The sequence below is a fragment of the Stigmatopora nigra genome, chromosome 3 (genome assembly GCF_051989575.1).
Source record: "Stigmatopora nigra isolate UIUO_SnigA chromosome 3, RoL_Snig_1.1, whole genome shotgun sequence".
NCBI lineage: Eukaryota > Metazoa > Chordata > Actinopteri > Syngnathiformes > Syngnathidae > Stigmatopora > Stigmatopora nigra.
In genome coordinates this window covers 5,880,722-5,902,295 of record NC_135510.1, presented here as the reverse complement: position 1 = coordinate 5,902,295, position 21,574 = coordinate 5,880,722, and the positions used below count along the sequence as shown (strand labels likewise).

Sequence of the window (21,574 nt, the reverse complement as noted above, 5' to 3'; positions counted from 1 at the left end):
AAAACAGTGACTATCGACTGAGCTATTATTTTTTTGTGGGGGATATAATTTTTAAAGGAGGAAAAAGTAAGTAGAGCAGTACTTTATAAAGGACACAGGAAATGTATTTACGTTTTGAGGGATTTTGTAACTTGGGTCTTGTTTTTGTATATTGGAATGATCATTTGCATATCAAAGTGTTTTATAACCTGAGTTCAACTTGGAAATAAGATTGGGAAAACTGCCCTAACAAGTGAATTCAATGGGTAAAACAAGTCACAAAGGGAAAAATCCAAGACTACATAACCCAACCTAAACCCTCAAAGGAACAGATACCTTACAACAACTCATCCATTAATGTCTCAGATACACTACTAGCATAATTAATGAGTTGTATCTAACAGTGCTAGTTTAAACAGAGCATTCATTATAAGCAAGCCAAAAATAAGTGAGATTGACAACATCCCAAATGGTCTTCATTTTCCTTCAGTCAAAGTGTGTGCTTAAGTCCATCAATGCTACGCGCTTGACACCAGATCATTAGGCACCATCCGCTTCAATAATGCAAAAAGAGCAAAGCAGGCACAGCAAGGGTCCACGTAGGTAAACAACACATTATCCTAGCTGTGTATACTGGCAAAACCAAACACAAACTCTACCTCTCCGCTCGCTGCTGCACGGGTATGCATTTCATTTGAGGAATGGCGTACAAACATTGGGAAGAAAGTTTTGCAAATAAGGGGCCCAATATAAATGACTTTCCCAGAAAACAAACCAAAAAAAAGATGAGTTGATTTTGAATACTGGAGGTTTGGCCTTCCGATTATGAAACAACACATTAACTTGCGTTTTAAAAAAAGTACTATATGTTGGCTATAGGGCAGCCCGGCAGATGAGTGCTTATTGTGTCGGCCTCACAGGGGGACTTGGGTTCAAAACCAGGTCAGGTCCACCTGTGTGGAGTTTGCATGTTCTCCCCGAGGCCTGCATGGGTTTTCTCCGGGTATTCCGGTGTCCTCCCACATTTTAAAGACATGCATGGTAGCCTATTCGGACACTCTGTGTATGAGTGTGAGCGTAAACAAGGTGTCCGCCACATCTGGCCCGAAGTCAGTTAGGATAGGCTCTAGCACCCCCGCGACCCAAGTGAGGATAAAGCAGTTCAGAAAATGAGATGAGAGATTTAAAAATCGACTGTTTTCCCCCTAGGCATAATAATGACAATTTCAACCCATTAGAGACTTATTCAGTGATCTGAGTTTTTTTAACAGACAAAATACATTGTAGTATTTTGACTTTGTTTCGGTAACCCACGAGTAACCTTTGAACGCAAAAGAAGATGATAGCAGCTACTTTGTCCACTTGGGCTTGCTGCCACGACTAAAAGCAGGCCTATGTCCATCCATTCATCCATCTATCCCATTTCCAGTGTGACGGCCACTCGGTGACGTCTCGATCCGCTGTTAGTGTGCTAACCCAACCCAAATGAAGCTTGTGACGAGCAGCCTCGCGAGCCAACCGACGAGCTCAGAGCTTCCCCGAGGCTCGCCACCGACCCCTCCTTCCCTTCGCCCGCAGCCCTTCACGGCGGCCGTCGCTTCTTTTTCATTTGCGCTCACACGTGACCGCAGAAGGCGCTTAGTGGCATTTAAACATCATCCACTGCGCTTTCCGCCACCAAAATAGACGCACGGAAGCAAAGGACGAAGCATTCCGAAGGGGACGGCTTTTTTTTTTCCTCCCTTTTTTTTAATAACGCTGAATGACGCTCGCCGTGGTCCCCTATGAAATTGCGGACTTGTTTTTTTCTTCTTTCCAACCCTTATATCCTAACCACCTGTAGCTAAAAGTGGATTTTTTTCAAGAACCCCACAGTGAGATTCTTGCGCATCCGTGCGCTAAGGAACGGAGAACCCTAAATCCATCCTTCCATCCATCCATCCATCCATCCATCCATCCATCCATCCATCATCAGCCTCCCGGAGAGCGAGAGGCATGCAAACTGGAAAGGAATGTGCGCTCACATAGGAGAGTGGTGATCCCCATCCGCAGATCGCCATTTCTCTCCGGTTGGAGCGATTCGTGCGGAGGAGGCGACGAGAGGGTGAGCGTCGCTGAGCAGCCATGGGCAAAGAGGAGTGTAAAACTATGCTGGACGCCTTGAACCGAGTGACGGCGTGCTACCGGCACCTGGTCGTGGCCCTGGGCAGCACGTCGGACTCGCAGAACTTGCGCGAGGAGCTGAAGCGGACTCGCAAGAAGGCGCAGGAGCTGGCGGCGGCCAACCGGACTAAGCTGACCTCTTTGCTGAAAGACAAGAGCATCAGCAAGGAGGACCGCGCTGAGTATGAGCGCCTTTGGGTTCTCTTCTCCAGCAGTATGGATCTACTGGAGGTGGACATGAAGCGTTCCCTGGAGATAGGCCAGGAGTTCCCGCTCAAGGTGCCCACCAGGCACTTGATCCAGACGGGAATGACGGGCAGCACCGGCACGGTGGCGGCGCGGGCCATGAGCGTCCAGAACATGAAGTACGAGGCGGACAGCAACATCGACACGGCCGACCTGCGGGACCTGCAGGCCGAGATCGGACAGGTGAGCCAGATGATGGAGGAGATGGAGATGAAGGTGCAGGTAGCGCCGTGGGCCGTGGAAGCCAAGCAGGAGCCTGGCGCCGAGCTCAAGTCCAACATGAGCGTGGGAAATTCCTCCGTGGGCGTCATCTCCATCTGCGACGAGGAACCCAAGGACGAAGAGGGGGGAGGCGGCGGGGACGCCGGCTTCGCCTCCATCTGCGCCGTCTTGGTCTTCTTTGTCATCGTAACTGTAGCCGGAGTGCTGGGATATTTGGTCATTAACATGTCCTGAACATGTCCTTGGAGGGGGACTTGGGGGGTGGGGGGACATGGGGTGGGGTTTGACGTCTCTACTTGGGGCTTCAGTAAACCATCACTTATCGGTTTCAGGAACTCTCAACTGTCATGGTGTGCTATTTAAAGAGTAAGTTTCTTTCTTCCAATTTGCCCACAAAAATATTTTTAGTACATTTTGTCCATCTTGCAAACAATGAGTGGAAGGGGGGTGTCCAAACTTTTGTCCCCAAGGCCGTTTTTCGAAAAATCCATGGATGTTCTGGAAATCCTGCCATTTTTACTTGTTAAAGTCTGTAAATGTCAATGGAAGTGAAGAGATACAAGCAACATAATAATCCAAATATATTCCCATATATATACACTAATTAATTGAGGGGTTTGCCAAAAAAAAAAAAACAATTGCTGATGTCAGTCTAATTGGTCCCAGCCACTTTATTTTGCTAGGTAAAATGTATGTGGCGCAATCAAAAAGTATGCCAAAAATAGCTGAGCAAAGTTTAATTATTCAGGATACAGTAGGCCATCTACTGGCTTGAGTAAGGTACTTGGAATTTTTCTGCCATGAATCATCATCACAAGAAACACGGGGGCAACCAAAGGCACAAAAAAATTATATATGTGGTCTTACTGTGGACTTGAATCAATAAGTAAAATCAATTGTGAATATATGTGAGCTAGTTTTTTTAAAAAAAGGTGAAAAGTAGAACTCTTAAATGGCAGGATGGTCGATAGTTCCAGTTTTAAGGTTAGGTAGGCCTGTTTTTAAGGGCCAGCGAGATTGTTGTTTTTTTTTTTTGGGGGGGGGGGGGGGATGAAATGCATAAGTAATAATGAGTAGAGTAGTAAATTGAATTTTACTGTGCCCCAGGAAATGTTGATTTTGTTGACCCAATCACAAGAACATATGACACAATCTAAATGTCAATACTCCAAACACTACAAGAACCCACATGGAAAACATGTATTTTATTTTGAATGGTTTACGTTAAGGCTTTTATGGAATAAAATGGGCAAAAGCAATGTATGAGAGAAATAAGAAAGAAGAGAGTGGGTTTAACGTCACAACCTTATTTGCCTTTCTTGCCAATCTGTGTTCAGAAATGTCTCCGATATTTGGTAATGTGAAGCGGTGTCTGCCCATCGGGATACTAACAACACGTAATCCAAGTGGATTAGCGGCAAAGCTCATGCAGGGACGTAGCCGGACTATTAAGTATTCCTGTCCGTGCTAAATGACGTTTTACAATTCGAAGTACTAAACGCGAAGGCATAGAAATCCAAAGATGTTCATTAAAAGGTAAAGTTTAGCTCTTCACAGGTTAGATGCATTTTAATCGACAATATTACACAATCTTCTTAGCACTGGTCGACCACATTATCATAAAATCCACAAAGCCAGATTGTTGTGCATCAAATCACAACGCTATGCTAACAGGGAGAGTATTTTGGGACCTTTATATACGTCAACCGTCTTGAAATAATACACCAGTTTACCTTTTAAGCCTGTGATCCTTTTCAGGGTTGAATGTATATATTGCACCGTGCATATGTGTGTGTGTAAATACATGAATAGAGGTTTTCTACAGTCATCTGTGTGAGATAATGTACATACAATCAGGTATATTTATTGTAATAAAATATTTGTTAAAAAGTTGCATCTTTTGAGATGATTGTCAGGGTTTTATAAGTGCCAAATTTCAAGCCTTGAGGTTGTAAACACTGCAAAGCTAAAAGGATTTTAAGCAGAGAGGCTTATTACTTTTGACATAACCACCTTAAGGTTAAATGCTGTTCAATTTTCCAAAGGCAATGCTGGAACTGCCTGGCTAATGGCTTTACTTCTAAGAGTATTTGTGTCTTCCTGGAATAGCTTGGGAGATCTTAAGGCTCTCAGCCTTAAAAAAAAGGGGCTTGGTCTAAATAGAGCACTGGGTCAACAATGAAATAACATAAAACAACTCAAAATAAGTAGGAGGTTAAGCTACACCCATATTTTATTATAACCAATGAGTTCCCTATAAAGGGTTAAATACCTGCTTGAAGATTATTTTTAGCTTGGCGATTTTGCTATAAAGGGAAATCCCAAAATATCCCATAATACGAAGGCAATTAAGTAAACAGGACAAGGTCAAAATTCATTGATTTTATGAAGCGGGATGAGGGATGTTAAGGAGAGCAATTTGGACACCCAGGGAAAGATTTAAATATATTTTTTCAAGCTATCAAATTCAAGAATTTCCTCCAAAAAGCTGCATTAAACGAACAATATCCGAGCCAATTACAGGGGAGTGTGTGTTTGTTCAAAAAGGCGCTCGACAGACAGGCTCCCGCTACATTCGAGAACCACAACATCACCTGATCATCGCGGACAACGCTAGTGTGTTTCTATGGCTGTGGAGTTACCATGGTAACCCTCAATTGACTCTCCAAGGCAAACTGCATGAAGGTTGAGTGTTGTTACTTACACTTAACCTATTATACATATATATATAAACACACGCAAACACACACACATTACCGTATTGTTCCATTTTCACCTATATAAATCAATTTAGAGTATACTGCTAACTCCACATAGGAAGGTCAGAAACCATCAGGAATTGAACCCTCAATCTCAGAACTGTGAGGTGGAAATGCTAACCACTCTACGATGCTTTGTCCATAATTACAGTTAAATTATTGGGAATCATTGACTGTAAAATGCATCCCATACATTTGAATGGGGAGATTTTGGCAGTGTAAATGGATTGGATGTCTGTCACTGTCAATGGCAGTGAATGAATGAGTTAGGCACTAGCAGGCCAATTGACAGACAGTTCATTTTTTACATACAAGTCAGCAAGTCTCCATTTAAGTGGTGGGTTCAATGAACTGTAACGTGATTGTGCCAGTTCTCAATGATAATAGATACGCCGTACAAAAGAAATAAAGTACAGCTTTCTTGTGCGAGCATGACCTAGACCTCATGGTGTGTATTCACTTTGGAGTGCTTTTGTGTGCAATGTGTTCCTACGTGGTTCACACAGGGGGTGTGGCGTCCAAGGGTCCTGTGAGGGGTGAGAGATGGTTGTACTTGGGTGTAATGTTGACCTGCAGGAGTGGACTGTAGGGGTCGGAGACCAGCAAACGGTGTAGTGCTGACTCCGAACCCTCCGGCTCTGTGTTTTTTCCCACCTTCGCCGTGGTGGAACTATTCAACGGGTACAGTTCGTCTCCTGTGAAGAAGATTGGCGATATTAGAGCACTGCAAGAATTGGTCAGCAAAGCGGATGAGTGGAGCACCTGGCAGCACTGATATGTAGCCTTCCTCCTGGAAGAAGACGACGGGTAGCCAGTGTTCACAGCCGTCTGTGCCGCGCCGCCTGGCAAATGTGTGGAGGTTGCTCAGCGAGGCAAAGCGGCACATTCGACTCAGCTCATAGAACTGCGGGGGAGCGATCCACAAGTCACGAGCCTGGTAGCTTCGGAGGACGTCTGCAGGCGTTGACCACTGAAATGCAACAGAATAGGTGAGCAGCAGTGGATATACAAAGTCTACACATTTTTATTCCAATGCCGATCAAAGGTAACGGTGCTAGATGTCTAATCCATTTTGACTGGCAATAGATGGCAGTGAATGAGCGCTGTCAACGCTCCTAGTCAAAATTAATTGGACATTCAACACCATCAATGGCAGTAAATCGTGAGAAATCCTCCCAGTTAAAATGAACTGGATGAGCATTGAGCTGAATACTTTTAGCTAAATAGTTTTGGGCAATAACCTCCATCAAAATTAGCAGACAAATGAAATAGCTTGACTCTAAATTTCAAAATATGTTGCTGTTCTTTTTAACAAGTAATATCATGAACTGCATTAGGCCTGGACTTAAAGTAGATTCAAAGTCACCTGCAATTGCTCAATTTCTTTTTGGTCTTGGAGGGCGTATGGTGTGTCCTCCAAACAGCACATGAAGAAGGCTGTATCGAACCTCTTTACGCCATATCGTCTCTCGGGGGTCAACCAGTTGGACCACTCGTGGAGAGCCCAGATGTTGGGTATCACCTCCAGCTCCCTGCACATTCTGAGGAAATTGGACGGGTTCTGGTTGACCAGAGTCCTCCACCTACTCAATTCACTGCTACACAACTGGTTTACTTTGTAATGCTTGATTTCATCTGTAACCCGACTTTCATTGATGCCCTTTAACAACCCCAATTCGTCCTCTTTGCCAACAAAAAGCAGTACGCCAGATTCTTCGAACGTCTCCCTCAAGGCGCAAATACGGAAAGCGACTTCACCCGGGATCGGGGAGCCCAGTTTTAGTCTGTCGGTAGCAAATATCGGGGGTCTGGTATGCGGTGGTTGTTTAACGCTCCTCAAACCGAAGTTGGGAGTTTTTGTAAAAGCTTTGTAGACGTCCAACCAATCTCTAGAAAAGTCGGAAGAGTCCACCAAACCTCCAGGGAACACATAGGCGTTAGGCATGAATCCGCTTTTACTGCTTCGTTTGAGGAGCAAAACGTTGTAGTCAAAGTGGTGAGGGACCAGGGGTCGTCCTTTGGTGTCACCCGGCTGAGTTAACACGGTCGGTGGGGATAAAGTTTCCGCGCCGATCCTATGACCGGCAGCTAAAATGAGAGTGGCTGCCTCCTTCCATTGTTTCAGTCCAGTGTTCATCTTAAAGCGTCAAGTATTCAGTTGTTTTGTGTGAAATTCACCTGAAAGACATCACCCACATGCGAAAAGATGTTTTGAGTGTGACAGCCGGAAGTACACGTGCTTTTCTTTTCTTTTTCTTTGAAACATTTTAGGAAGCATGGAGGATGACTGATTCAGTGCTGCCATCTATGGGTAGGGTATTCAAAAAACGCTGGACATCTGTAGTAATGTTTAGTCGTTTATAAGTTTTAAAAAAACGGAATTACAAATAAAAAAATCTGTTTTAATTTTAATATTAATTTCATGGTTCAATGGTGTAGTTTAAATTAAAATAAGTGAAAATTACTAGATTGATATACTGCAAATGTGTAGGAGATTTTTTTGTAATTGTTCAATTTGATTGCAGATATCCTCTTTTTACCTGTTTATACCTAAATTCCAGTGTCCTAATTTATTGTTGTTATGTAAATACTGGAACCAAGTGTCTGGTTAAACTTGTATTTTCCCCAGATGCATTCTTTCAGACATAATATTGACAGTTTGGACTGACTGATATGAACTAGGTTTGGTTGGGATTTCAATCTCTCCTCTCCATGCTTGAATGTTGTCTGTTAATCTCTGAATAGAATCCTTAAACTTCATAAAACTGTCATCCATTCTTGAGTTTCATTGCCTGATATCTGTGTTTTCTTCCTTTCATTGCAGTAGCCACTAAACTACTCTTCATTTGGGCTGATTTCTTGCTCTGACTCGGATTTATTAGATCTCACTCTGAAGACATTTATGATTGTGGATTAACTATCTCTTTTATACTGACAGAAAGTAGGAGTGGTAAACAAGTTACTACATGAACATTACAAGCCCAACTTCACACTGCACAGGATAATTTCAACACCCAGAGACGTACGTATTTATGTATCCTGAAGTTAACCTGTAACTGTTTTGTGGTCTTAAACTGCATGCTTTGCGTATCTCGCATGCACCAAGAGAATAAAATGGAAGAACCAAAGGCCAACGAGAGAAAGAAGTCTCGGAACGGATCTGCCAAACTTGACGGGGACTCCACATTGATGGAGAAAAATCCAGCAAAGGCCACCATTCTCCAGAAGGAGGTAAGAATATGAGTTGTTTAAATCACCAGGAATAGATTTACAAAGTGTATTATAACAGTGGGAGTGTCTGGGCAGGAGTCGCATGTGACACCAGTGCAGTGTCTTGTTCAATTGCCATTACAATCACTCTTGCATTGCATGAATCTCTTTAAACCAATTTAGGCCACCGTATTTTCCGCACTATAAGGCGCAACTAAGAGTTCAATTTTCTCAGTGTGCCTTCTAATCCCATGTGCCTTATATGTATATCTGGATCAATATTGGTTAATCATAGGATGAAATTCCCTTTAATAAATAATATTTTTGCTATGACTTAAGTGGGTTTTTTCAAAGCAGTAGTTGAGAATGACTGCATGTTTTTGTGTGTTAACTCAGGTGGGGCTGCTAAGTGCCGTCTGTCTAATAGTGGGCACCATGATTGGCTCAGGCATATTTATTTCCCCAAAAGCAGTACTGCTCCATTCAGGAGCTGTGGGACCCTGCCTACTCATTTGGGCTGCTTGTGGCGTTTTAGCCATACTGGGTGAGTGACCAAGATTATACTATAATATTAACTCCAGTATATATATATATATATATCAGCTTGTCTTTTATCATTTCAAACTGCCAAGTCTGCGTCACTTGCCAATCTCCAGTATTAATATTGTTAGGGCAGTTACAATGAAGCGGAATTCACTTGAGTTTGATTTATTTAATAAAGGGACAATTAAACATTATCATACTTCAAGGTTGGTCAGTCTGACCTCACTGATTAGGTGTGCTGGTTTACTACTTTGGTCAACTTTTAGGAATCCTTTGTTCCTTAATTTTATTTTTTTAGTTCTCTTTGCTGACTTAGTGAAAACAAAAAGTAGGTCATTGCGCTTTGCTTAAAACCACTTCACCATATGCACACAATAGGACCAAAATTATAGTTTTATGTAGACAGCTAAATGATTAACAAAAGACACACAATTGTCAAAATTAAGTTAGAAAAAAAAGTTCCCAAGACTTTTTGAGGTTTTTAATTGTTCCTAATATTTTGCTACTCACATCTAGTAAATTAAAAACAACATTTTAACACACTGCTCCCAGAATGTAGTTCAACACAACTGCTTATTAACAGCAATATTGCACTATAATCACAATAAAAGCATTGAATTCAATTCAATCATAGCATAATTAAATAAATACTTCAAGCATAATTAAATAAATACTTCTTTGACAGTGTCATTCAAAGGATTAATAGAATTACTTATAGCCTACTTGGGAAAATAATTTGCGATTTCTTTGTATATCGGACTATCACGACATAAAAGCGTCTCATAACGTATCATATCATATTTGTTCTTCGTAGGAGCACTTTGCTATGCAGAGTTAGGCACAATGATCCCTAAATCCGGAGGAGAGTACTCCTATCTAATGGAGGCATTTGGCTCCCCGGTGGCCTACCTTTACTCATGGACCACTGTGATGGTGTCCAAGCCTTCTGCCTTTGCCATCATCACACTGAGCTTTGCAGAGTATGCCTCAGCTCCTTTTTATCCTGAGTGCAGACCACCTATTGTTGTCACCAAGTGTTTGGGAGCTGCAGCAGTAGGTAATATGAACTACCACCTCACAGGTCTTTTTTTCCATTTAAATTACATGAGAGTGATAAATATTAATGAAAGTGCTTTTGGTTTTGCTTCCGTTACACCTCATCCCTTCTCCTTTATTTGGTGGTGTATATAATATTAAAAAATTGACTGGTCCTCTCTTGTTTTTTCCCTTTAGTTCTTATTGTGGGCATCAACTGCTTCAGTGTCAAACTAGCGAGTTACGTCCAAAATATCTTCACTGCAGCAAAACTTGTAATTATCGTCATCATAGTGGGAGCTGGAATTGTTCTATTAGCGCAAGGTGGATATATTTCGGTATTATAATGGGCTCAGCTGATGTAATGTTGATTTTTCTATCCGTATGCCCAGGAAACACAGAAAACCTGTCGAAAGCATTTGATAGCCAATCAGTTTCTGTTGGAGCGATTGGACTTGCCTTCTATAATGGTCTGTGGGCATATGACGGATGGTAAACATTTCCTATTCTAATAAATAATAAAATAATGCAATGATAAACCTCAGGTCTCTAGATAATTCCAGCTCCTTTATTAAATGTGCTAATATTGTTTTCTTGCATTTAACTCATTTCTCAGGAGCCAACTGAATTTCATAACAGAAGAGCTGAAAAACCCCTTTAGGTTGGAAATATCCACATATAAACATCTTTTAAAAAAGGGGTGTGGGAGGAGGCCAGAGTACCCAGAGAAAGCCCACACAAGCCCTTAGAGAAAGTCCTCACAGTGAGGACCGACATGGGAATCGAACCCTGAAATGTGAGGCCAAGAGGGCAACCTGGTGGTTCCTTACTACTCCCAATGATGTGAATTCATGTGATACTACCATGCTAAAAGATATGATGTAAACATGCACTACATTGGTCTGATGTCTGTAGAGAGACATTTTATTCCCTTATGGTCAATTCTATTTGATTTTCTTTTGTACTTTTCCTCTTACCACAGGAACCTGCCATTAGCCATCGTCATCGGGATACCTTTAGTGTCTGTTTGCTATGTGATGGTCAACATATCTTATTTTACTGTCATGACATCCAATGAACTTCTATCATCTCCAGCTGTAGCTGTGGTAGGCAGGAATATAATCGTTAATAAAATGGCTCAAAAATATGACCCTAACCTCTATGACTATGCCATAGAAATATTTGTATTTATGTTGAATTATAGCAAGAATTAAACACGTATCTTGACTTTATCATTTTGTGTGCAATTATATAGACATTTGGAGACAAAGTCCTTTACCCAATGGCTTGGATTGTTCCACTTTTTGTCGTCTTTTCCACATTTGGCTCGGCCAATGGAAGCTGTTTCACTGCTGGCAGGTAAAGACCGCACAAAAGTGTTTTGGTGCTTGTCTAATATTGACAAGGGAAATGAATAAAAAATCATTTCACCACATCTAAATGTTGTGTTTGGATGCTCAGGTTGGCCTACGTAAGTGGCCGAAATGGTCACATGGTAAAAATCTTATCATTTATTAGCCTAAGGCGCTTAACCCCAGCACCAGCTCTCATGTTCAATGTAAGTTCTGCAAAAAGCGATGCAATTCTTGCATTCAACTGAAGTTGTGACTTTTTAAAAACCATAAAATATACCAAATATGTTTTATTTTGCAGGGTTTTCTGGCTATGTTATACATAATTCCAGCAGACATCAATACCCTCATCAACTACTTCAGTTTTTCTCAGTGGTTTTTCTATGGCCTGACCATGTTGTCACTCATTGTCATGCGTTTTACAAGGAAAGAGTTAAAAAGACCAGTCAAGGTGCCGAATAACATGCATTTGTTTCTGTTGTTGTATTTTTGAGCTGTAGTAATTTCTTGTTTTTTTTTCCCTCAAGATTCCCATTATAATAGCTTTTATAATGGTACTCATCTCTTGCTATCTGGTGCTTTCTCCGATCATTGACAATCCTGAAATAGAATACCTATACAGTTCATTGTTTATCCTCAGTGGGCTCCTCCTGTACTACCCCTTTGTCCACTTGAAAGTGAAGTGGGCACATAATCTCATGAGTAAGTACATTTACTTTTACTAGTTCAAAAATAAATGATGATTTTTTATTTATAGTTCAGTAACATAACTTCAAAGTTTATTCTATTGCCGCTTAGGAGCCAGTCAGTGTGGTTTTAGTTTTGCAGGGATTGTTGACTTTTTTGCTTGACGTAGAATTGATTACATTGAGTTTTGACCTTTATTGGCGGCGTATAGGGCCCATCACCATGCATCTACAGCTTTTGATGGAAGTGGTACCTCCTGATAAATCTGAATGAACTTGTGACTCAAGAAAAATATCCAAGTTTTTTGGGAAACATATGATCCAAAACTACGGGATCTCCCTATTGATATAGCTAATATAGAGATATGATATATATTATAATATTGAATTTTGTACAGGCAAGGAAAAAACAACCAACTACAACATCTTAGAGAATTATAATTCATGTATTTTCATGTATTTTTTTTACAACTTACATCATTCGAAATTATTAGTAATCATATTTGTTTATATTTAATATTTTTATTTTCTAACTTTGCACAATGTACTGTATATGACATCTCTGCCTTATTGCTTTTTAATAAAACCTTTTAATCCAAATAAAATGAAAGCGAATAAAACACCACTAGATGTCAGTGGGTCATTGATTTCTAGGTTAGGCTTCTTGTACTCCAAGTTCTTTTTGTACGTACTCCCATTTATTTGGTGTGCATTTTATACTTGTAAAGTTAAAGTCGTTGATCATTCTAATTACTTTGGTGATGGCAGTGTGTGTTTGGCTTTCTTTTTTTTGATGGTATGAATGTCAAATAGATGTTTTTTAATTAACCGTCAGGTTGTTTGCATAAATAGTGACAGCTTGTAGATAGTTCAGATTTAAGGACCTTCTACAGCCCTATGTAGTTCTTCTGGAGTAACAAACTGTTCCCTCGAATCTGCTCCATACGCTTGAGACTTATTGATGCCCCTCTGATGCATTTATTTTTGATTGAATTGACAACAAAGCAACTAAAACTGATTAACAATCCCTTCTGTTATCTAACTGAGCAGATCTCACTTGTCTTCATTTGGAATATGCATCCTTGCCCTCCTTTGCACAGAACTGCAATACATTGCCTCAACTCTGTGGTGTATTATAAGCATCTTGAAATAAGCAAAGAAAAAAGTCTCTGAGAGAAATAGCAAATAGTCTTAATTTGAATTCCCACACATTTGGTTTCATTGGTGGTCGCTTTAAATGCATTGATTGTCAATCATCAATGATTAACTATCTGCCCACAGAATATTTTGCTATCTGGTAGAAGGTTGTAAAAAATGACATTCGGTTTGCTAGTTAGTGACTTTGGTCTTTACCACCTTTACACTTCCCAGTAGAATTTCTATGCAAGAATATTCCTATAACTTTTTGTAGCCAAGTTTTGCATTTAAGTTGAGTAAACCTTAAAGATGGAAGAAAAAAGTACAAGTTAGCAAAAGCAGTGTCTGGTTGGTTTTTCCAGCCTTGACAGTGGTTCTAAAAGATGGATAAACATCCAGTGAAGACCATTGCACTACAAAAGAAGGTGAGCTTGGCATTTTTTCTTTTGAGTAGATCTGATGTGACTTTAACCCAGGATGCTTCTGTGGCACTCCTTTTCTCTCAGTCACGGGGGTTGCGCTATAGCGCTTCAGCCCACGGTTTGAACCTGACCAGTAAAATTTCCTGTTCTCCTATATCCGAGTTTTAAATTTGTTTTCCAACATGTCGCACGGTAAACACAACGAGTATTCTCGTTCTCCATTGAGTCATCTGTCCTTTGTTGGACCCGGTCATCCCGTTAAGCCATTTTTAAGACCGCTGATCCGCAACGTTGTATTATTATTATTTTTTTGTACAATTTCAATAGCTATCCATCCATACAAGTCTAGATAGTTTATTTTTAGTGTCTCACTGGTAACGGTAGCGAAAGTATGTATCATTATTTTGTCAGTTGTCATTCATTATTGTAGAGGTCATTGGAAAATATAAATGATAATGGTAAAATAGCAATTTATCCATCTAATGAGAAGAGTGCAGATTCTAAAATAAGAATTGAAATGAGCATTTTTCAGGCCCGAAGTGATGTTTGACGTGACTGTATGTGTGAGTTTAGGTGGGGCTACTGAGCGCCGTCTGTCTGATTGTGGGCAACATGATCGGATCGGGCATCTTCATCACCCCTAAAGCGGTTCTGTTCTACTCTGGAGCTGTTGGGCCCTGCCTTCTCATATGGGCTGCCTGCGGAGTGTTAGCCATGATGGGTAAGGGTTATTGACTCCTTAGAAAGCTTAATTCTGTTACAGGTGATAACGCAATTAGTTTAGGATTCTTTCCCCCTCATTTCTTTTCATTTCACCATTGCCTTACACTGAAAAAACAATCTGCTAATTACAAAACCGAAACAAAAGCAAAAAGGTTCACTCCTGGAAGTTTGAAGATCATTAACTCGCTGTATTAGCCAAAAGTCCACCCATTCCCCAATTGAACCTTGACACAGAGCAGAAAGTAGAGAAAACAATCCTTATTTTCATGGGCAAAGTTATTTCATTTGTGACCAATTTCTTTGCAATTCAAGAAAATCTATCCCTCATATTATATAGGTCTGTGATGACGACGTTTGTTGTACAATACATATTCATTCCTTCATTTTCTGGTGGAAGAACCAAAAAACGGCTGGTCTGGATAAACATTGCCAAGCATTTTCTTTCCATATCCCTCTTGATATAGTTATGAAGTAGCAAATGATCTGCATTTTCCACATCTTCACTCTAAAAACTCCCAGCCGGCAATGCTTATGGGAAGATATGCCATAAGGTTACTTGTTTCATCACCATATCATATCTTCAGAAACCAAATTGAAGATAGCTACTCCAAACTCCTCATAATTGGTAATGTTATCTTAAATCACAATTTGTTTATAGAGGCCCCTCAAATGGACTAACAACCAATACAGTCCAAATGTCAGTGTGGCTTTGCTCCAGTTCCCCTTGCGATTAAGTTACTCCCTAGAAGTTGCTAAGAACAGAGGAAAAAGCCTCCTACTAATTAGTCTTATCTGCTATGTTTTCTTTTGCAGGAGCGCTGTGCTATATGGAGCTGGGCACCATGATCCCAAAATCCGGGGGAGAATATTCCTACCTACTGGAGGCATTTGGTTCCCCGGTGGCCTACCTTTACTCGTGGACCACTGTGATGGTGACCAAGCCTTCAGCCTTTTCCATCATCACACTGAGCTTAGCAGAATATCTTTTAGCTCCTTTTTATCCTAAATGTAGCCCTCCTGTCGTTGTCACCAAGTGTCTGGCAGCTGCAACTATAGGTAAATAGGTACATATATTAGTATAGGTAAATATAACCAATCCATTTTTTTGTTCATTTTCCAGCTTTCATTGTGACCATCAACTGCTTGAGTGTCAAACTAGCCAATTATGTACAAAATAGCTTTACTGCAGCTCAACTTTTCATCATTGCCGTCATCGTGGGAGCTGGAATGGTTCTCTTGGCGCAAGGTGACATTTCCTGGATATTGTCATTGTGATAGATTATGTATTGTCAGTTTATTTCATGTTTCTCGTCTATATCTTTGTGTCCAGGAAACACAGACAACTTTTCAAACGCATTTGATGGCAAATCACTGTCTGTTGGAGGAATTGGACTTGCCTTTTATAGTGGACTCTGGGCCTATGATGGATGGTAAACATTCACTATCTCCAAACTAGTGTAATGAGCCATTTTAAGGGGCTTTATTTGGAATAAGATTGCATTCTTGTTTATCAATGTATATTATTTGTTAGCTATCAATTTCTTTTTCAGGAATCAAGTCAATTCCATCACAGAGGAGTTGAAAAATCCTGCTAGGTAGGAAAATAATCAAGAGTACAAGTAATAGGATTTTGTACCACTTATTTCTTTGACCCCTTTTGCCACAGGAATCTGCCATTAGCCATCTTAATTGGTATCCCCTTGGTGGCCGTATGCTACGTGCTGATCAACATTGCTTATTTCACCGTCCTGACCTCCAATGAACTCCTGATGTCACCAGCTGTAGCTGTGGTAAGAGGGAAAAGTCAGGACCGGACTTGGCCACCCCTGATCTACACCGAACCACATGATGTCATCCACCATATTATACTCTTTGATGATTGCCTTGCCAGAGTTGTGATACTTTTTGTTCTTCCTTCAGACTTTTGGAGACAAAGTCTTTCGCCCTATGTCTTGGATTGTCCCCCTTTTTGTCGTATTTTCCACATTTGGCTCCGCCAATGCGAGCTGCTTCACCGCAGGCAGGTAAAAAAAACATGATGTAGAAATCTGGGATTTGGTGATTTCTTAGGTGAAAAGAAATCCTTGAGACAAATTTTAAATTTTTCAAATACTATGTTTTGATACTCAGGATTGCCTATGTAAGTGGCAGAGAAGGACACATGGTGGGAATTTTATCTTTCATTAGTCTGAGGCACCTAACCCCATCCCCAGCTATCATGTTCAATGTAAGTGCTGCAAATTATTATTATTATATGCATACGTATATATTCTTGTCTTATTTTTTGATTATTATTGTTTATTTAAATGTGTTGTATTTATTTATTTAAATTTTTAAAATATTTTTTTCATTTGTAAAAACTTTCTTGCAGGGTTTTCTGGCAATTTTGTACATAATCCCAGCAGAGATCAACACTCTCATCAACTACTTCAGTTTTGCTCAGTGGTTCTTTTACGGCCTGACAATGTTGTCTCTCATCGTCATGCGTTTCACCAGGAAGGACTTGAAAAGACCAATCAAGGTGAAGTCTAACATCTCTGTTGTGTTTTCTTTATCTATATCAATATCTTGTGTTTGTCTTCATCCAAAAGGTTCCCATTATAATTGCAATCCTAATGGTGTTCATCTCTGGCTCCCTGGTGCTGGCCCCGATCATTGACAATCCTGAAATAGAATACCTCTATAGTTCACTGTTCATCTTCAGTGGGCTCTTTTTGTACTACCCATTTGTCCACTTAAAGGTCAGGTGGGCACGCAGACTCATGAGTAAGTACATGTTGAACATTATATAATAAACTCACAGTATATATTTTTGTTTTGAACTCACATGAATTCAAATATAATCTTTATACTTCCCATCCTTGTAGGGCCTATCACCATCTTTCTACAAATCCTCTTGGAAGTTGTTCCTCCTGACAAATAGTATGAGTGAGGAGGTCAACCAGGTCTACTCTCTTTTAGCTCCATTGAGAAGTAATGGTGTCAGCCAGACTCATTGTTGGACATTTTTGGATGCCCGATTGTCACACTGGTCTATATGTGTAAAAATTAGTATTTTTGGTTTGCTTTACAACATTAAGGTCATAACATTAGGTACATTGGCACAATGGGAAAGCTGCATAAGAAGAATTCAGCCTTCATACTGCAACTTTATGTTGTTCAGTTTTAATTGACTGTTTGAAAAGGCTTAATTTAAGTGTTTCATTTTTGAATGGTTTATACCTCTGTACATTTTTATTATTTTTTAACATGGTACCTTTCATATGCGGGGGTTCAAATCCAGGTGTCGTCCACCTGTGTTGAGTTTACATGTTCTCCCAGGGCCTGCGTGGTTTTCCTCCGGGTATTAGTCAGCTGGGATGGGCTCCAGCACCCCCTGCGAACTTAATAAGGATGAAGCAGTTCAGAAAATGAGATGAGAGATGAAACCTTTCATATGATTGTTTTTTCCATACAAAACATACTGATTTATGATTTTACATAGCGTTGTGATTAAACTAGAAATAATAATAAAACACTAGAAGATGTTATAAGCTTTGAATTATGTTGATATCCAGTAATAGTGTTTTTGCTAATTTCCTCGAATCTCATAATTATTTTTGCAACAGCGGAAAGTTATGAACCAATTAGGTGCCATAACACAGTGGTTGGGAGTCACTGGTGTCTATATCTGTCCTGTAATGAATAATGTATGTACTTTAAATGTGTTTGAATGAGAGCTCAGGTTGAAAAATGAGTTGACATGAGGCTCCATCTCACCCACATCACTAATGAGTTGTTTCCTTGAACCTGCTAACAGGAAAGGAAGGCATGCCAGTAATCTGCTTACTATTCTCTGCAAGAACACCATGCTCTGTCGAGCCGGGCACCGTGATCTCAAAATCCGGAGGGGAGTATTATTCCTATCTGCTGGAGGCTTTTGGCTTCCCGGTGGCATACCTTAACTTGTCCACCAACATGATGTGTCCAAACCCTCGAGCTTTTCCATCATCACGTTGAGCTTTGAAGGGTATCCTTAACTCCTTTCAATCCTGAATGTTATCACCAAGTGTCTCGTAAGTGCAGGAGAATTTGAACACTATAAAAGTTAATGTCCACTCAAATATTTGGTGAAAATTAATCCGAAATGTGGCAAATAAGGGTGGTTGGGTGGGTAATGTTAAAGTATTGGTCAATAACACAATTATCCAAAGTGAATTCCATGTTGTTTCCTCATGAAGACTGATAATTAATTCATATAATGAGGATAAAAAGAACATTTTTGGGGGTAACAAACTATAAACATAATACCTCATCTAATCTAATGAGATTATATTGCCAATGATTAATCTTGTTATTTTTTTACATATACCATGACATGAAAAGAAAATTGAATTAAAAACGCAATTTTTGTTATTTTTAATTTTTAAGTATGATTTTATAAAATGGTGCCGATCATACATAACTTGTTTCACTTAGTAAACCGTTTTCAAAGACATGAAAAACGAATGAAGTACCACAAGATGTCGGTAAAGCACTGTTTTATGAATTTACGAAGTTTCTTTCAAGCCTTCAATGAAAAATGCTTAAATATTGTTAAGTAGTATTCAAGATGTACGGAGCTTTAGTTAAAGGACTTGATGGCCTTATATTTGCCCTGTAAATCACAAATATATCTAAATGGTGCAGCAGAATGACAAAACATTCAAAACATTATCTCACATTCTGATTTAATAAATGAATTAAACCCCTAAATTACACATTTTTATACTGCCTTTGCCTTCACCTATTTTCACTGATCTATTGAAATCATGCGTGTTTTAGAAATAGTGAAAGCATGCTCATTACCAATCAAGACGAGTTCCATCTTATCAAGGTTGACATTTGAGCTTTTTAAAATATTTTTATGCAGTAGTTATTTGCTGCAGAGGTGTTCTTGATTGTTTAATGGAAAAAAACTATGTCGTTTGTATATGAACCCTGTGAGGTAATCCTATTTCGTTGTTCTTTCTCTACTATTGATTTACAGAATCCTAACCAATCTAGACTGATTGAGAGGAAATTTTCGAAACATACTGATGAAACCATTTGAGAATTCGAACATGCACAAAGACACTAAAAGATGGACTCATTAAAGCAATGCAATGCGGAAAAAAAACTGATTAGAATTTACCCGCATGTCTTCATCATTGCATTAATGGGTTTTTATTCCTAATCAGACACTGAACTACCATTTGCATTAAAACCCTTGAATCAATTCTTTGACCTTTCATTCTGCCTTTTTTCCCATTTATTCATTTTCTAAGAGAATAAAACTACAGATAAAATGTATAAAATATTCTCCTTACCCATAGATGTTGGAATACCAATTCCTAGTATTTCTGTTTGGAAGCAGACTTCAGCATGTTCACTGGGTATATGAGCCCTATCTTATAATATCTTATGTATAATATTATTTCAAGGTAACATGGACATTTGAATCATTCAGAAAATGTAACCCCTGTTCATTTCCTCAACAAATAATGCTTACTGTTAGTTTAATTTGCACTCTGCAGTGATTTTGATGTTGCCCGTCCATGTTAAAAATGCCTTTTTTTTGCTTTTTGGAACAACTTCATTCTCAGTTCCGTTGGTATTTTGTCCCTGAAGAAAAGTCTGTTTTAAAAGATCTGTTAATTCATCAGTTTTCTTTCTTGTTATGTACACTATGCCTCTCTCACACACTTGTGGCTTCCATAATAATCTTCAAAAAGCAGCTTGGTTTCCAACAAGTATGGATCAGCAAGATAAGAACAAACTGGCAGGTGTTGTTGCTGTTTAAAATGTAATAGATGACAATAGATAACCTACTAATCACCATCCACAAATCAGACCAGCATCTAGTTAATGTACTATTTTCAGATTTTCATTTTAAAGCTGTCCATGCCTACCTTAAAAGAGAGCTTTGCTCTGGCGAAATCTGTATGCCCAAAGGAGATGCTACTAAATGTGTATGTTGCAATTCAGAGGAATTCAGCGGTAGGGCGAAGTTTCATCTACTAATCGAGATGCAGTGCTTTCCTGTCTCATGGTTTGCCTCTGTACTTGGTCCATGTTTAGCTTCGCTTTGATCAGACGATAGTTAGATGGTGGGCAGGCTGGAGGGAGATGATGCAGGGATGCTTTTCTCTACACAGTGCATACAGCAGGTGTGTGTGTGTGTGTGTGTGTGTTTGAGGGTGGGTTAAAAAGTCAAAAATAAAACATCAGGAATAGTAGGCCTATGATTTAAAAAAAAACATTGAGGGAAATAAAAAATGAAGAAAAAATCTTACATTTTTGGGGGGCATTTTGTCTCCAATGGAAGAGTGCAAACAGCTTTTAGTGAGTGTCTGACAGGATCCTCTCTGATGTTTATCCCATCTGTACGCACTTCTAAACTCTGCCTGGAGCCTCCAATGCTTCACAGACTGGTTATGATCTCGCATCTTATTGTCAGACATTCCTCTTCATCTGTCAAGTGAGATTTGTAGGACAGTAAAACCTCCGTTTTGGAGGCTTTATCACATCATTTTACCACATTCAATCAGCATATACTACAAAAAGATCATAGAATGTGCCCTTAACCACTAAGAAAAACAGGATTTACTTGACTTATAAGTCTTTTTATCATCAAGCTCGCACAAATATTTTTTCCTTATAGTAATATACCAGGAGGCGTGAACCTTTTTTTAACAGAGAGCCAAAAAATAAAAATCACATTTTTAAATGTTATTCCTTAAGAGCCCTACTCAGAATTTAAAAGTCAAAATACATGAAAATATGTGCTTTTTTTTGGCCATTTTAACATATCAAGTACAAAAAATCTGGGAGAAGTTAATGTGTTCATTCAGCCTACTAAGCATGTTTTTGGGATGTGGGACAAAAATTCAGAATAGTAAGGTGGACATGCTAGCCACTCTTTCCCTGAATTTCCCCGAATATGAATATGAAACATTAAACCATGATGGGAATAAAAGCTTCAAGACAGTGTACACAATTTGCATGTTAAAATGTGTTATTTTCACTCAACAACAACCCTGATTGACGAAATGCTATTCTGGGCTTGTAAATCATTGAATCTTTACACCACAGTAAAT

General features: G+C 39.5%; 4 protein-coding genes across 5 annotated transcripts; 3 read left to right on the top strand and 1 right to left on the bottom strand.

Moving 5' to 3' along the window:
• Window positions 1–1,924: 1,924 nt before the first annotated feature.
• On the top strand, window positions 1,925–3,518 carry LOC144193893 (regulator of G-protein signaling 9-binding protein). The gene has a single exon (XM_077712524.1). The coding sequence runs from the start codon at window positions 2,104–2,106 to the stop codon at window positions 2,842–2,844; it is 741 nt and encodes a 246-aa protein (XP_077568650.1). The 5' UTR covers window positions 1,925–2,103; the 3' UTR covers window positions 2,845–3,518.
• Window positions 3,519–3,651: 133 nt separating this feature from the next.
• nudt19 (nudix (nucleoside diphosphate linked moiety X)-type motif 19) lies at window positions 3,652–7,623 on the bottom strand. The gene is made up of 3 exons (XM_077712521.1): window positions 6,736–7,623; window positions 6,132–6,339; window positions 3,652–6,064 (listed from the first exon to the last, which is right to left on the bottom strand). Exons 1-3 carry the CDS (start codon window positions 7,504–7,506, stop codon window positions 5,868–5,870), a joined length of 1,176 nt encoding a protein of 391 aa, XP_077568647.1. The 5' UTR covers window positions 7,507–7,623; the 3' UTR covers window positions 3,652–5,867.
• On the top strand, window positions 6,618–12,774 carry LOC144193888 (b(0,+)-type amino acid transporter 1-like). 2 transcript variants are annotated; one of them, XM_077712519.1, is made up of 14 exons: window positions 6,618–7,680; window positions 8,308–8,391; window positions 8,476–8,600; window positions 8,976–9,123; window positions 9,937–10,179; window positions 10,356–10,481; window positions 10,550–10,649; window positions 10,774–10,818; window positions 11,140–11,263; window positions 11,413–11,516; window positions 11,619–11,715; window positions 11,811–11,960; window positions 12,037–12,211; window positions 12,408–12,774. In XM_077712519.1, the coding sequence occupies exons 3-14, from the start codon at window positions 8,484–8,486 to the stop codon at window positions 12,467–12,469; spliced, it is 1,491 nt and encodes a 496-aa protein (XP_077568645.1). In that variant the 5' UTR covers window positions 6,618–7,680; window positions 8,308–8,391; window positions 8,476–8,483; the 3' UTR covers window positions 12,470–12,774. The 2 variants fall into 2 exon arrangements, with proteins under 2 accessions (XP_077568645.1, XP_077568644.1); XM_077712518.1 differs by lacking the exons at window positions 6,618–7,680; window positions 8,308–8,391 and having other exon boundaries at window positions 8,404–8,600.
• A 719-nt stretch (window positions 12,775–13,493) lies between these two features.
• Window positions 13,494–18,004, top strand: LOC144193890 (b(0,+)-type amino acid transporter 1-like). Its single transcript, XM_077712520.1, has 12 exons — window positions 13,494–13,757; window positions 14,328–14,475; window positions 15,291–15,533; window positions 15,598–15,723; window positions 15,808–15,907; window positions 16,028–16,072; window positions 16,144–16,267; window positions 16,398–16,501; window positions 16,608–16,704; window positions 16,849–16,998; window positions 17,069–17,243; window positions 17,345–18,004. The coding sequence occupies exons 1-12, from the start codon at window positions 13,716–13,718 to the stop codon at window positions 17,398–17,400; spliced, it is 1,410 nt and encodes a 469-aa protein (XP_077568646.1). The 5' UTR covers window positions 13,494–13,715; the 3' UTR covers window positions 17,401–18,004.
• Window positions 18,005–21,574: the final 3,570 nt, after the last annotated feature.

Coding starts and splice junctions, on each gene's coding strand:
- LOC144193888 (XM_077712518.1), top strand. CDS start 8,448: ATGCTTTGCGTATCTCGCATGCACCAAGAGAATAAAATGGAAGAACCA. Junction 11,517..11,618: donor AGCTGTTTCACTGCTGGCAG/GTAAAGACCGCA, acceptor TTGGATGCTCAG/GTTGGCCTACGTAAGTGGCC. Junction 12,212..12,407: donor GTGGGCACATAATCTCATGA/GTAAGTACATTT, acceptor GGCGGCGTATAG/GGCCCATCACCATGCATCTA.
- nudt19 (XM_077712521.1), bottom strand. CDS start 7,506: ATGAACACTGGACTGAAACAATGGAAGGAGGCAGCCACTCTCATTTTA. Junction 6,340..6,735: donor AAGAAATTGAGCAATTGCAG/GTGACTTTGAAT, acceptor GTTGCATTTCAG/TGGTCAACGCCTGCAGACGT. Junction 6,065..6,131: donor CTACATATCAGTGCTGCCAG/GTGCTCCACTCA, acceptor TCTTCTTCACAG/GAGACGAACTGTACCCGTTG.
- LOC144193893 (XM_077712524.1), top strand. CDS start 2,104: ATGGGCAAAGAGGAGTGTAAAACTATGCTGGACGCCTTGAACCGAGTG.
- LOC144193890 (XM_077712520.1), top strand. CDS start 13,716: ATGGATAAACATCCAGTGAAGACCATTGCACTACAAAAGAAG. Junction 16,705..16,848: donor CCCCAGCTATCATGTTCAAT/GTAAGTGCTGCA, acceptor ACTTTCTTGCAG/GGTTTTCTGGCAATTTTGTA. Junction 17,244..17,344: donor GTGGGCACGCAGACTCATGA/GTAAGTACATGT, acceptor CCATCCTTGTAG/GGCCTATCACCATCTTTCTA.